Source organism: Lactuca saligna, chromosome 9, assembly GCF_052625555.1.
Source record: "Lactuca saligna cultivar CGN05327 chromosome 9, ASM5262555v1, whole genome shotgun sequence".
Lineage (NCBI taxonomy): Eukaryota > Viridiplantae > Streptophyta > Magnoliopsida > Asterales > Asteraceae > Lactuca > Lactuca saligna.
Window position 1 is genome coordinate 23,526,109 of NC_136425.1, and position 15,728 is coordinate 23,541,836.

At 37.4% G+C, this 15,728-nt stretch overlaps 2 protein-coding genes and 1 long non-coding RNA gene across 8 annotated transcripts; all 3 read right to left on the reverse strand.

Moving 5' to 3' along the window:
- Positions 1–246: 246 nt before the first annotated feature.
- On the reverse strand, positions 247–2,609 carry LOC145014144 (P-loop containing nucleoside triphosphate hydrolases superfamily protein). The gene is made up of 8 exons (XM_078972519.1): positions 2,405–2,609; positions 2,212–2,316; positions 2,040–2,117; positions 1,602–1,743; positions 1,353–1,423; positions 1,024–1,120; positions 630–856; positions 247–528 (listed from the first exon to the last, which is right to left on the reverse strand). The coding sequence occupies exons 1-8, from the start codon at positions 2,567–2,569 to the stop codon at positions 283–285; spliced, it is 1,131 nt and encodes a 376-aa protein (XP_078828645.1). The 5' UTR covers positions 2,570–2,609; the 3' UTR covers positions 247–282.
- Positions 2,610–10,158: 7,549 nt separating this feature from the next.
- On the reverse strand, positions 10,159–11,269 carry LOC145015799 (uncharacterized). The gene is made up of 3 exons (XR_013666043.1): positions 11,014–11,269; positions 10,611–10,667; positions 10,159–10,374 (listed from the first exon to the last, which is right to left on the reverse strand). It is a non-coding gene; the product is annotated as an uncharacterized LOC145015799 (long non-coding RNA).
- Positions 11,270–11,289: 20 nt separating this feature from the next.
- Positions 11,290–15,486, reverse strand: LOC145015800 (uncharacterized). Of its 6 annotated transcripts, XM_078974274.1 has the most exons (11): positions 14,930–15,486; positions 14,707–14,849; positions 14,221–14,541; positions 14,037–14,119; positions 13,690–13,737; positions 13,339–13,419; positions 13,026–13,079; positions 12,895–12,948; positions 12,141–12,805; positions 11,564–11,707; positions 11,291–11,422 (listed from the first exon to the last, which is right to left on the reverse strand). In XM_078974274.1, exons 3-9 carry the CDS (start codon positions 14,347–14,349, stop codon positions 12,793–12,795), a joined length of 462 nt encoding a protein of 153 aa, XP_078830400.1. In that variant the 5' UTR covers positions 14,350–14,541; positions 14,707–14,849; positions 14,930–15,486; the 3' UTR covers positions 11,291–11,422; positions 11,564–11,707; positions 12,141–12,792. The 6 variants fall into 6 exon arrangements, with proteins under 6 accessions (XP_078830402.1, XP_078830400.1, XP_078830404.1 ...); XM_078974276.1 differs by having other exon boundaries at positions 11,290–11,422; positions 11,552–11,707; positions 12,141–12,948; XM_078974278.1 differs by having other exon boundaries at positions 12,141–12,948; positions 14,979–15,486.
- Between the last annotated feature and the right edge of the window lie 242 nt (positions 15,487–15,728).

Genomic DNA, 15,728 nt, shown 5'->3' on the forward strand with positions numbered 1-15,728 from the left:
AATCAAATTTTGATTCACAAGAAAACGTTACCAACTATTTACTATAATAAGCAAGTTGGTAACGTGAGTATGTGTTTATTTATTTGTTTACAGTTACTGGCGCTTTTAGTTTTGTGGAATTGTGGGCTTGACAAATGGGGTCGGGTTGAGGCTGAATAAAGCCCCAATAAATAACCATGGACATGGACTTCATTCCTTTATAGTTTTTATATTTAGGATTTCATGCTACATTCCTAAACTAAAAAATAAAAACAAAACAAAAAACAGATAGATGATCAAGATTCAAGATTCAAGATTCGGAACATCATCAAGGATAAAAGGGCCAAGTTTTCCCGCCCTAAACAATGTAAGAAATTTCTTAGAAACCATAGTACGTGCCTCTGTTGCTTTACTTGAGATCTTCAATGCTTTCTGCAATGCTACAAACTGTTCTTCAATCAAAATCTCCAACTGATTCTCATCCTCCAAATCACCTTTGAATTCTGATAGAGTCGAGTATAGTGCAGATTGCACCTCTCTGGCAACACCCTGCATTAAAAAAAAAAAAAAAACAATAATTTTAATATCAAAAGTCAAAATGCAGGTCAATTTTATTGATGATATAGAAATTGCACAAGTTATAGTGTTACCTCAACGTAATGCACATTAGATGCAACAGGAAGAGTTCTTCTTTTAGGCAAAAGATCTTTAAGATTGTAGTCACGTTTATCATTATTTTCATTTTCATTTTGCATTTCTTTTAGAGTGTTGTTATTATGCACATTCCTCCAATGAAGGGGAGTTCGTCGTGTATTTAGCACAGCAAGAAAATACTGAGCAATACGTTCTTCTCCCACAACTGAATCTTTCACAGATCCTGCATATAAGTATAACTGATTACAAAGTAATTATTCCGTACTCATTTGCAACCAAATGTGGGACTGGAATGGAATTCAATTCCGATTCCGGCCAAATCCCAGAATCCAGCAAACCAGACTTTACAATCAAGTTGAAAAGATACAAACATTTATAACAAATTCAAACCTGATAGAGCTAATTTTAATCCTGTTTCAATGTCTGGAATGGAAGGGACTAGAACTCCAGGGGTATCCAGTACATATATGCTAGGTCGTTGTGCAATCTGTGCAAGTAACATGGACAAATGTTAATTTTTTTTTTTTTTTTTTTTTTTTTTTTTGCATATATCCAATGCACTTTATTCTTTTTTGCTAATTGTTTAAGATATTTCTCCGATTTTTAATCTTGCAATGTACCCATATCCAAAAGATTGATTTTTTCAACATGGTTTTCTCGTTATACGTGTTATTATTTAGGAATAAAGGAGGCTAAGCTTGTTTTTAAAAAAACTTGACCTTGAATCCTGCAATATCTTGAGTAACACCAGGCAATGGTCCTACTTTTGCTCGTTTCTTCTTCTCCTGCACTAAGAAAAATTTATAACAGTCATTATAGGGATGACTTGGCAGTCAGTCTGTTGTGTACCTGATATACATCTGACATGATGCTTATGAGGAGAGACAGTGTGGGCCAGTTCAAGGGTTGTAGGAAAAATAAATCTTTTATCTAAGAAGAGTAGAAGACAAACTAGATAAACAGTTCACCTGGAAACCGAGAGGATGCAATTTGATGAATGCAGTTGATCAAAGCTGACTTCCCAACATTAGGCACACCAACCACCATGACAAGGAGTGTAGGTTCTTTTGCGATTTTTTCCTTCAGTTTGAGCTCGACAAGTTCTAGAAGCTATTTTTAGAATTAGAATACTTTAAAAGTTCAAACTAATGCTAAACTCAGTATCTATCTAGCGAATGGTTCAGCCGATAACTCATTCAATTAGGTTACGTATGGATGAATGATAAGTTGATAACCCATGGAAATCTAGTAAATTGTGCCAAAGTTTGTGATTTTCAAGCAAGAAATGGTAACCGGCTAATGTCTCGTAAATCATAATCAAATACATTAACAAAATCACAAAATTTGGAACAATTGCAAGAAGGGTTTTATGATTGTGCTAGCAAGTTTGCAATGGCATAACCAACCTTCTGAACAGAGCTCCTGCTGTGTGCATTGATGGGTAGACAATCTTGCTTACAGGAACTGAAGTAATCAACCCATTTCTGATAAAACCCAAAATCAAACAAGAGATTATTCCCGATTAGAAAAGATATATACTTGATCAGGTCCGAAAGGAGGCAAAGATTTGATACATACGTGCATAATATTGGGATTTGCTAAATCTTTCTTGTTGAGAGTAATTACACGCCGTTTGGTGGATAGACGAGGTTGAAGGTCTTGATTTGCAGACGACAATGGAATCTGCATACCATTTTGAACAATTAGAAAACATAGAATCGAAAAAGAAGAGATCGGTGTTGTTAATAGTAGAAGAAAAGGGCATGCGTACACGGGAATCACGGACTTCGATGACAAGGTCCGCGAGTTTAAGGCGAGCATTAATGGCGCGGGTGGCGGCCGCCATGTGACCGGGGAACCAGTTGATGTTGCCACCGCCGCTGGTGAAGCCCATCTCTCCCAATCCTTTTTTCAGTATCTTCCCTGCTCCCCCCATTTTGGTCTGGTTAAACCCTCTCAGGGTTTCTGTACTTCCGTTATTCTTCCGGCTTCTACTTGTAGGTTAATTTAGGGGCTATTTGGTAAAATGGTAACACCGAATGTAGTGCTGAATCATTAAGAGGCATAGATCATTAACATGTATGAGCTAATAAGAGGCCTGAATGATTGGTATTCCATGTGGTTGCTGAATAAGAAAACTTACAATTTTACCTAATCTAATAAAACAAACTTTGATATGCATATTAATTAATAGGAGGGAACTTGCAGTTTATTGTAGAGCGCTTCTTGGTTTCAAATACAGATATTATGTGGTTCGGGATGTTCTCTTTGATACTTGTCGGCGTGCTGGTATTTCTGCGAAGAAAGAAGCATCAGTGAACTTTTTGACGGACTCGCAGGATGGAAAGTTCACACTTAGACCAGCTGGCATTTTGGTATTTGGATATATAGGAGGGAAGCATGTGTGCGTGGATCTTACTGGGGTCTCTCCTCTCGTTGGTTTAGGGAGCGGGGGTTTCACAGCATGGCATGTCGCTTTAAAAGCCGTTGTACGCAAAGTGGTAAAGCACGAGAATGCATGTATAGAAAAGCAACATGTGTTTGTACATTTTGCATTCGATACATTTGGTTTTTTCGCACCAAAGGCGGTAGAGCTCCTCAACAGAGTCCAACGAGTCATGCATTCTAATGTCATATCTTCTAGATCCACAAATATTGTTTTCAAAAGAAGTGGTTTTTTCATCCAGAAAGGGCTAGCGGCGCAACTTGTTGCCCGTTTGCCTTCAATCGATATTGAACTATTGTAGTCGAACCAAGATTGGAAATGGCAAAAAAATTGGTTGAAATATATATATATATATATATATATATATATATATATATATATATATATATATATATAAGATCAATGCTATGTAATTAACCTTTATAAATTATTCAAAATCTACCATTTTACCTTATATCAATGTTATGTGATCTCAAAAGTCAAGTTTTAGAGCATAAAACTAATCAAAGATTTAAGATACAAAAAAATAAACCCCGACATCACCTTCTATAATTTTCAAATTAATCATATGTTGGCATACAATTGTGATCATTCAAATTAATTTATGTGCTTTATCTATTTTCCATGTAAGTGAAGACATCTCGTTGGGGCAATTTATCATAGCATTGTTAGCAAAGACATCTAGAAGTTTATGTGCTTCATTTGTGCATCCATATTGTTAGCCTAATATTTATGTTAGCCCATGCTTATTATTAGCATATTTTTTTTGGACTATTTTAGTCTTTATCCCTTTAGGGTTTTCCCAGCTAGCCTTTATTCCCATTTCTCTTTGTTTTGTTGCTTCATGTTTTCCTATCAAGAACACTTGTATTTTTTCTCTTTCAATAAGGATGTGGTTCTATTATCATGGTATCAGTGTGTAGGTTTGATATTTTAAAAGGTTTTGTAGCAATCATCTAGGGGTTTAATGTTGATTTGTTTGTTGCGGATGTTCATTTGCTTGTTGGTGTTCGTTTGTTGTTGTTATTCAATTTCTAGGGTTTGTTGTTCGATTTGTTGCTTTCGTTAGTTTTTGTTGTTCTTGTTCTTTGATTATTTTTCTATTGTTATGGTTATATATATGTTGCCAACATGACTGGAAAGGATGATTCCCTTCACTCGATTAGATGGAAAGAATTATACGTATTGGAGTTATATTATGAAAAAAATTTCTTCACGTGAAGAGTATGATGGGTTTGAGCCATAAGAACTTTCCTATATGCACATGCAAACCCTAATGCTTGGATCTAGGTTTCTCTAATTGAACATGCAATGTATCCAAGACTTTCATACATAGATCTAGTGTAAACAAACAATTCATAACATATGAAATTGGATCTAGAAAAATACCTTGAGTTGCTTGCTTGAAACTTCTTGTTCTTGGAGCTTAGAGTCACAATTGTCACTCTTCTAATGGCTTACAAACACCAACTAGCAAGAAGATGATTTGAGAGAGAGAGAGAGAGGTGTGAAATCGGACCTAGGGTTTCTTGAAACAAGGAGAGTCCGATTTCTACCTCCTATGGGGTCTATTTATACTATGAGCTACTAAGGTTTCACCCTAAACCCTAACCGGATAACTTAGCCTCTAAGCAATCCAAAGATCCTTCTAGATGATAACCTTGGATGATTTTAAGATATCTTTATCCTAAAAATCATCCCTTATTATCCATAAGGATTCATAGCCCAAAACACAACTATCATACATTTGACAGTTTATGCCCCTTTATTCAATTAATCTCTTTAAGTCACCAAATTAATTCCTAATTAATTTATGACTTATATCAATCAAATAATAATATTATTCCTTTAACATATTATTCTTATAATACATTAATAATAATATCTCTTCTCTCTATATAAATCATCCTGTCAAGTTGCTATGGTGAAGGCAACCCAAAAGGACCATGCACAACCGGGTCAAGCACTTACCAAATATAGTTACAGCCTTAGACACTAATCCGGCAGTCTCCCACTTGGATAAGTCTAGTAACTATAAATGTAAACACAATCCGATTAGCAATCGTAGCTCTCAAAGATGCTGTCAACTCTGATCTTATCAGTATCCTGTCCTTTAGATAAGGGATCGTACAGTCCTCTGTTTCGATATCGTGTAGACAATCTCATGAAACATTGTCATATTTATTGTCTAGCAATTAGTTTCTCGATCTCAGATTTACTTGACATAGAACTTAGTTGAACACATCAATTCAGTCCTGACCGGGCCCGACACATAAGTCAAATCAAATCATCGAGCGGCCGTGATATCGCTTTTACTCTCTTAGGATAAAAGTAACAGATAAACTTCGACTTATATGCATTTACTTATTCACTAATCAACTATACACAACAATGCGTTTTATGACATCAATTTACTGATGCGGTTTCGCATTATCAATGCACAACCAATTAGTAAACAACAAACCATATTTCTTGGTTTTAATACCATATGATATTATCGTCTTGCGATCACTTGCGGTACATTCCATAAAGTGATTCCAGTAAGCGCGAGTTTATTCCAATGCTCAAAACTTGTTCATAAGCACTCATGAACGTTGTAGCAAGCCTTTGCTATGTCTAATACCATTTAGACAATCTACATACCAATTCATGACAATCTTCATTCATACCTACTTCCAACATATGAACGATTGTGGACTCTTAGAATAATTCGATTATTCTTAATAAACTCAATTATTCTGGAGGTCAAAACATGCAAAGTGAAACAATAGTTAAACCATTAACATAAGAAAAAACTTTTAAATAATACTCCTTTATTTAATCATAAAATGTCAATTACATTTATCTATTACAAGTTTCCAAACTATCTAATCTAAACTAATATCATCCTTCAGCCCAATGCTCATAGCGTGCTGCAAGTGCTTAACCCTACTCAATCCCTTCGTAAGCGGATCTACTAGGTTATCTTCTGATGATATCCTCTTAACCACGAAGTGTCCTTCTTCTACTCGATGTCTAATAAAGTGATACTTTCTATCGATATGCCGGGATCTACCATGATATCTCGGTTCCTTAGTCAAGGCAACAGCTCCTTCATTATCACAGAAAATTTCCATAGGCTCCTTTATGGCAGGCACAACTCTAAGGTCACAAATGAAGTTCTTTAACCATATCGCCTCCTTTGACGCTTCGCTCGCTGCAATGTACTCTGATTCGCACGTTGAATCAGCTACAGTTTCCTGCTTGGAACTTTTCCAGGTCACTGCTCCTCCATTAAGGGTAAAGACCCAACCCGACTGCGAACGGTAGTTGTCTCTGTCGGTTTGGAAACTGGCGTCACTATACCCTCGCACCTTTAAGTCATCACTCCCTCCGAGGACTAAAAACCATTCCTTGGTCCTCCGAAGGTACTTAAGGATATTCTTGACTGCAATCCAATGAGCTCTACCAGGGTTCCCTTGATATCTACTGACCATGCTCAAAGCAAAGGCCACATCAGGGCGAGTACAAGTCATAGCATACATGATTGAGCCAACTGCAGAAGTGTAAGGTACTCGACTCATTTCAGCTATCTCGGCTTCGGTACTCAGACTTTGAGTCTTAGTCAATTTGGCATTACTTTGTATCGGTAATTCTCCCTTCTTCGAGTTTTCCATACTAAAACGTTTTAGTACCTTATCTAAGTAAGTATTCTGACTAAGTCCTATTAGTCTCTTACTTCGTTCTCTCACTATCCTTATTCCCAAAATATAGGAAGCCTCTCCGAGGTCCTTCATAGCGAAACACTTCCCGAGCCAGGACTTAACTTCCTGCAGATTCGGGATGTCGTTTCCATGAGTAGTATGTCATCGACATACAAAACGAGGAACTATACTCCCACTGGCTTTGACATATACACATGATTCATCTTCGCTTCGTACAAATCCAAACTCTTTGACTTTCTCATCAAAGCCAAGATTCCATCTGCGAGACGCTTGCTTAAGTCCATAAATGGACTTTTTAAGCTTGCACACTCTATTAGGATGCTTGGCATCGATAAAAACCCTCTGGCTGAGCTATGTAAACATCCTCAACCAACTTCCCATTAAGGAAAGCGGTCTTGACATCCATTTGCCATATCTTATAATCATGAAATGCAGGAATGGCTAGCATCACCCTTATAGACTTTATTTTTGCAACTGGTGAGAAGGTCTCATCATAGTCAACTCTCGGAGTTTGAGTAAAGCCCTTCGCAACCAATCGTGCCTTATACGTGTGTACATTCCCATCCACGTCGGTCTTCTTCTTGAAGATCCATTTGCACCCAACCGTCTTACGTCCGGGCACATTGTTAACCAAATTCCAAACTTGGTTGTCATACATGGACTGAATCTCGCTGTCCATCACCTCTTTCCATTTCACAGACTCTGGGCCTGCCATGGCTTCCTTATAGCTATTAAGTTCATATAAATTTATTAGTGTACCATCACTAATATACATGTCCCCTTCAGTAGTAATATGAAAACCATAAAACTGGGGTTGAACTCTAACTCTTTCGGAACGTCTAAGAGGTAAGGACTCGTCAATTGGTTCAACCGGAGTTTCCTCTTCGGGTTGAGCGCCAGCGGTAGAGGTTCCTTCATCGCTCGACTCTTGAATCTCTTCAAGATCGATCTGCCTCCCACTGTCTCATTGGCTTATGAGTTCTCGTTCTTGGAAAACCCTTCTCCTCGCAACGAAGACAACATTGTCACTCGGTCTATAGAAGAGATATCCAAAGGATCTATGCAGGTAGCTGATGAAAATACATCTCTCACTTCGAGGTTCGAGCTTGTCGTGAGTCTCTCGTCTTACGAAAACCTCATAGCCCTATACCTTGATATGTGCCAACAAGGGAGCTTTCTTTGTCCACATCTCGTGAGGTGTTTTGGCAACCTTCTTTGTAGAGACTCGGTTAAGGATATGGGCGACAGTCTCTAAGGCATACCCCCAGAATGAGATAGGTAGTGAAGCACGACTCATCATAGAACGAACCATGTCTAACAGGGTTCCACACCATTCAATTGCGGTGTCCTAGGTGGCATCAATTGCGAAACTATTCTGCATTCGTTGAGATAGTCGTGGAATTCAAGACTTAGGTACTCTCCTCCTCGATCGGATCGAAGCATCTTGATTTTCCTGCCCAATTTATTCTCCACTTCATGTTTGAACTCTTTGAAATTTTCAAACGTTTCTGACTTGTGCTTGATTAAGTAAATATACCCATATCTACTATAATCATCGGTGAAAGTCACGTAGAAGCGGTTCCCATCCTTTGTGGTGGATCTAAAGGGCCCACACACATCGGTGTGTATGAGATCCAATAAACCCTCACCCCTCTCACAAGTGCCAGTGAAGGGTGACTTGGTCATCTTTCCAAGTAAACAAGATTCGCACGTGTCATCTTCCCTAAGGTTGAATGACTCCAACACTCCATCCTTTTGGAGTTGGGCTATGCGCTTCTTGTTGACATGTCCATGACGACAATGTCACAAGGAAGCTTTATCCATACTATTGGAAGAATCCATACAGAACACATCATTTCCTAAGTTATCTACAACCATAACATTTTCATAAATTCCATTATAAGGCATAGCTTCAAAATATAAAACACCATTTAGATAAGCATAAATCGAACCATTCTCATTATTAAATGAATATCTAAATCCTTTTCTAAATAAACCATGAAAAGAAATGATGTTTCTTGCCATTTCAGGCGAGTATCAACAATTATTTAAATCTAAATTGAATCCATTACTAAGCACTAAAGAATACACTCCAATATTGGTGACAGGCGACGATCTTCTGTTTCCCATGATTAGATTTATTCTTCCAAGCTCCACATCCCTATTTCTTCCTAGTCCCTGCAAATCAGAACATATGTGATAACCACATCCTTTATCAAGAACACAAGAAATAATATGAGATGAATCATTAGATTTAATTGTGTAAATACCTGTGAAAGATGGCTTGATCTTCCCATCCTTGATGGCTTGCAGATATTCCGGGCAGCTTCTCTTCCAATGCCCTATTTTGTGTCAATGGTGGCACTCTGCCTCCTTTGAGTTTGGATTGGGCTTAGCAGGATCAACCTTGGTCCCACTAGAAGAGGAACCATCTTGGGACTTTCCCTTGCGGTGGCTCTTTGAAGAAGCCTTCCTCTTCTTGCCCCTCCCTTGCCCAATAGCCAAAACAGGAGCAGCGGATGGATTGGGAGTTGGTGCAACAGACTTGTCCTTGAGGTTGCTCTCAGCAATCCTTAGGAGTCCTTGGATTTTGCTTAGGGTGTCCTCTTCCTTGTTCATGTGGTAGGTCATCCTAAATTGGTTGTAGCATGAGGGCAAGGAGTGAAGAACAATGTCGATGGCCAAATCCTCCCCAAAATTAACATTTAAGTTGCGAATACGATCAACATATCTTTGCATCTTTTGCAAGTGTACGGTCAATGATTCTCCACTTCCCATCTTTGCGGTGATCATGTTCGTGATGATCTCATAGCGCTCTTGCCTCGCGCTTTAGTGGTACCTCTCCATTAAGTCTTGGTGCATTTCATACGGATACATGTCCTCATAGGACTTTTGGAATTCTTGGTTCATTGTGGCTATCATGATGCAATGGACTTTTGTTGCATCACGTTCGTGAGTCTCACAGACAGCCACACTACTAGAAAAACAGCCTTTTACGACGCTCATTGCGTGTCGTAAAAGGCTCAGACGACGCGCAAATGCGCGTCAAGGAAGGCCCTGTCATAAAGAGAGACGACGCGCTTTTGTGCGTTGTCTATAGACGACGCGCATTTACGACGCGCAGTTATGACACGCAATGCGTATCAAGGAAGGCCCTGTCATAAAGGAAGACGTTACGCATTTGCGTGTCGTAACCTTACGACGCGCGTGTTTATGACACGCAATGCGTATCAAGGAAGCCCCTGTCATAAAGAAAGACGACACACAGGCTTGCGTGTCATAATTTTAAATGTTTTTAAAATTATATATTTTTTTATAGATTTACTAATTTTCAAATTAAATTACACATTAAAAGTCTCATAATACAAAATAAAATACCACAAGCAATAAAGATAATTCATTGCACTAATATGTCAAATACAAATAATCATTCCAATAGCAAGTAAATGTAACACATTGCTAATATTGCATAATATTTATTATAGGAAACAAAGCATGTACAACATTAAAAGAAACCCATGACTAAATTCTCCTTTGACAAGAAGCACAGAGGAATGTTGGAACAGCAAGAAGCACATTGTTGCGAGCTGCCTGCAGAAAACCATGGCAGACATAAAGACATGAGCATGAGCTTTGTTGCTACTTTTATAAAAACTGAAGTTATTCTATAGGTTATAAGATATAGTATAAATTTTTAACTTTTAAGCCTTCTATATCTATAGAATATAATTTGGAATCATTAAGAATACAATGAGGACTTTGTTGTTGGAAGAAGCCTAACCATTGCATAACATGTTGACTCAAAAAGGAAAATGTGGCAACTTTACCTGTACAAAGCTGGAGACAGAAAGAAGTGGCTTCTCTCCAATCTTCTGATTTCTAGCCTGAAAATTAACAAAGAATTTAGCAACTTGTAAGGAATCCTAGTACGACACTAAGTTAAGAACTTAAAAATTTAATTAAGATAACATGCAAATAATGAGAGCAGAATACCTAATAACGAAAATACACTTGTGTGCAAAACAAGAGCATAATCAACCTAATTTATCATGTCATCGAGATAAGACTAGACAAAAGAACTAACGAAAGTACCCTTCTATGCAAAACAAGAGCAGAATTAACCTAATTTGTCACGTGTCACGGAGATAAAACTAGAGAGAAGAAATGACGAAAATAGCCTCAGAGCCCACATGAAAAGAAAAGGCATAGCAGAGAGGTTGGAAATCTGACCTTACAAAGAGAAGCCCTGCAGTAAGAACCAATCCTCCAACAAGCCATGAAACTTGTTCATTAATGGTTGTTGGAAGAGTTGTAAGAAGTTCTGAAACAAATGGCTCATTAGGTTTGGGAATCACAATTGAATTAAAGAATGTATAAAAATTAAAGAACTCGCGTAATAGAAAAGTAGGGTTCACATGTCAGATTGATGTTAAAGAAGATTAGGTTTCACATGTCTGAATGTTGCTTCTATATATGAATAACTGAAGCAGAAGATGTGTCACGGGTACCTCCTTCGCCTCTCGCCAGTCTTCTCGGATTCACACACATACAATTCACTTCTTCACCTCCTTTACTTGTGTGTGAGGTCTGAAGGAACAATGAGAATGTCTGGAACCTTTACAACATTCCTGTAAGTAATCTGCACCAAGTAGTGGGAGAAAAGGTTTGAATTGGATACACAGTTATTTTGAATTATATACAAGTTTCATTCTATCATATGAAGTATGAATAATATGAAAAATAGGAAAAGGAAGTTCAAAATCCTAACCAAAAATCCTACATATAATATTATGTCCTCCTGGTGCTTGTCCTCTTGACAACACAACTCCTATCTTCACGGCAGATCCTGATTCATTAGATTCACTTGGCACCAATATTGGTGATGGTTGCCCAAACAGGGATGGGAAAAGTTTTGCAATTTCATCTGAAAGCATTACAACAAGCACAAATGAAGTCATAATCCTTCATCTTTACACTCAATCTATGCAGGTGATCAGATGTGTTTTCCAATTCTTTTATTTGATTTTGGATTATAAAAAACAAATCTCCAATTTGTTTTAGTACTGGTTCGTTTTTACAGGGGTTTCACTAGGTCTTTATGGTAAGCAGTTAACTTTAAAACTCAAAATGCAAAATTCGATCATAAAACCTAATTAACATCTACATACAACGTAATCAATTAACATAGCTAGAAAATACTTAAATTTTTGTTTATCCAATGCAACAGTGACTGAATTAGAAAGATTATTATCATCCATCATTAAAAAAGCTCCGATCAGTTGTGATCTTAGCATAAATAGTTTTGCTTTTACAGGGATCGTAAATTCACTTCAGTATCAATATGAAGTGAGAAATACCTGGATTTCTAGCAGCGGAGCTAGCGGGACCATCGACGATTTTGAAGGGGCTTCTGGAGCAAGCGACAAGTCCACAGGAGTGGGTACAGAGGATAAAAGTTGTTGTCACAAACGTAAAAATATTAAATTAAGAAAAAAGAAAAAAGAAAAATATTACTTGAATTTTGAAAACATGTCTGCGTTGACTCAGCAGATGGAATAAATCATCATAAGTCCTGTTTAAAGCTTCTTTCTTGATCTCGGGGTGCTCCGAATCAATGAAAGGCCCTAACTATTAATGAGTTAAATACAATGATTGTTAGTTTAGAGTGGTTTTGATTTTTGAACAGTTACATGGTTAAAATTGTAAATTCTCACCAGTATAAGCAACTGATGTCAGTCGTGGTGTAAGGGCCTGAAGCAATAATTTGCTCAAAGATGAGATGTACAGAATCAAAGAGAAACCAGATAGTAAACTTAAAGGGGTACTTTAGTAAAATGAAGAACAAGCTTTACACACCAATGATAAATTTGATGTTATATCAGATAAATTAACAGGCTTGTTATCTTCATCCACAACTTTTGAGGAATATTTTCATCATCAGGGACTGATAACGGTACATAATCAACAATTTTTGTTGCAATTAAATAGTGCCCACTTGGATTATGTCCTTCAATACCTACCACTGTCGAATTATGTTTATCTTAAATGTTTTTTTTTTGGTCAGTTTCCATTTTTTTTTAACTATCTACATGGCCTGGGAAAAGGGAAAACCAGTCCAGTTTCTGTAGGTCAAGGCACACACGTTGACCTCCAGAATGCTCAACACTGTTCAAACAAGTAACAAAGGACAACAGTAAGGGCAAAGATGTCTGAAAAGACCATAAAGATTCAACAAATATTACCTGCTTTGAAGCATGATTGGTTTTTCCTTTAAACGCATCTGACATTGATTCAGTCTGCACAAAAGAAAAAAAATAGTATTTAGTTCCATAAACAAACAGTTAAATATACATCAAATCCAATGTGGTAGAGAAAATAAAGAGGAGATGAAAGGACAAGTGAAGTGGTAGAGAAAATAAAGTTGTGAAGTGGTAGTTAAGTTTTTTTTATGAGATGGAATTCATATTTGAAATGACCTAATTACGAAAATGCCCTTAGGATTTAAGTTTTTTTGAAGAGATGGAATTCGTATTTGTTATGTGAGTAGTAACTTACTTCCGATGAAACACCGTGGGTCCCGTATTTGTCATCCCAATACATGGTGCTGATTTTGTATAGTTGTTGTATGTTAAGCACCTGCATAAATGGCAAAAATGCACAATCTTGAATATAATAAAAGAGAAAAACGGAAATAAAATATTAACTGTCAAAATTCTAACTAAGCAGCCTCCTTTTATAACATGAATCTAAGCAGCCTCCTTTTATAACAACTAGAAAAACGTCTTCCTAAATACTAACTGTTAAAATAACTCTGAGATGCTTGGATCCAAGAAATTGTTATCTGGTTCCAAATCAGCTGATTGTCTTCAAGGAACTGATAAATAAAGAGGAGGAAGATGAATTTACCACAACCTGAGAAGTTCAATAGTTACTCCCATCCAGCATGTAATATACCTATAATAATATACATGTAATAAGTAAATAGATACACAACAACATTAATAAAACTTAATTTTGGCTTTATAGAAATCAACTTCAAATGAAGAATGATATGCTTATGTAATGAGGTTGAAGTGATATTATGGACAAGCCTTGAAAATTTTCATATAATTCATGTTTCATGGTTATTTGGTTACATGTTCCATTGAATTTGGAATGAATAACAAATGTTATAAAAAGATGGAAAACCCAAATTCTCTCGGCCAAATAAATTAATTATGATAAACTTAAAAATTATGTTAAGGATGTAATACCTTGGTATACCTAAGAATGATGTGGTGTAAGGGTATTTATCATCAACTTCATTTGTACGGTTGTAAACAACATCCATGATTACCTGTACAGTTGAAATTCCCACATAATCTACAAAAAGTACTTACAACACTAATGACCTAATTAAATATATAATCAAGCTTCATTACAAGAAAAGTCAAAAACCTCGATTCCTGCAAGGTGCAAATCTTTAACCATTTCCTTGAACTCCAAACAAGCATTGATACGTCCACCACCACTCGCATAACAGTATACCCCACCTTGATGAACACTGAATAAAACTAAAATAATCATCTTACCCTTATTCCAAAACACAAATTTCTGATAACATAAATGCTACAATAATCGATTATCTGATTAGTGGGACTCGAGAGGGGATGAAAACAACCGGTTATCGAAAGATTAATCGACCATCAGTGCTCATTGAATTGTCGACGACGTTCCATTCTGCCGAGTGCCGACTATCATCTCCTTTGCATTTGGGGCCTGATTCATGAATGGAGTATTAAAAAAAATGGGCCCTTAACATAGGCCCATCTTCCCATGTTTATGAATGGCCTTGTTCATACTAGAACCGCAGGAATAACATAGCCAAAGAAAGCACACCACTTTATCAGTCAAAATCGTGTGTTTTAAGAGACGAAAACGTACCGAATTCAAACTTGGTGGTAGGGTTTGCGAACAAGATCGAGTTGCCGGAGATTCTCCAAGGAATTTCAAACAGGAATAACACAACCAAAGAAAGCACACCACTTCCGGAATTTCATGAGATCGAATGTCAAAGTTCTTGAGCACTTTTGTGGAAATAAATAAGAAAAATTCATACTAATTCATATAAAAATGGTGAAAGCTGAAAAATGATGAGTTCATAAACCTGAATAAAAATGATCGACGACGTATGGTGTTTTCAGGGCCCCACCCACCTATTCATCCTCTCCGAATAAGAGCTGAACCCGAAATCCACTTTCACTCAACCTGAAATCGGCTCCTTCAAAGGCATCGGTGGGAGGTACATGTTTGCCCTAGATACTGAACTCCCACCGGATTTCTTCCCGGACTTCTTGTTCTTCCGTGCGTCGACTTTCTTCTCTGTGCCACTCCGATAACACAGACCTACCTGCGAGAGTCGGTCCACGAAAATTTCAGTCTCGGGTGATTTGGAGGTGGGACCATCGGTAGAGGAAGAATCATCGAGTATTGCTTTCATTTTGAAGGAGAAGGTTAGGGGCAGCGGTGCGTGGGATCTGAGTGGGGTCAGAGAGCTGCAAATGGTGATGATGGATGAAGTGTTGGTCGATATGGCCGGTACATCGTCGTTGTGCGGGCCTGAAGAGTCGGTGTGGGTTGGAGGTAGTGGAGGTGGGTGAGGGGCGGAGACGAAGGAGAGAAGATATTAGAGAAGAGATCGAAACGAATGTAGAAGAAGAGAGCGGGGTCTAAAATTTTTGGGGATTTCTAAAATTTTTGGGGATTTCATTTTCCCTCTAAAGGAGAGACACGCGTTTCCTTAAAAAATATAAAACGACATTCATAGTCGACGCACATTTTAGATAAAGTGCCCTCCGTGTTGTTAGTTTTTTTACATGAGACACTAATTTAAGGGCACGCAATAATGCGTGACCTAAATCCTTAAATTTTTTGAAGAGATTACACTTTTTTAATGTCACTCTCTT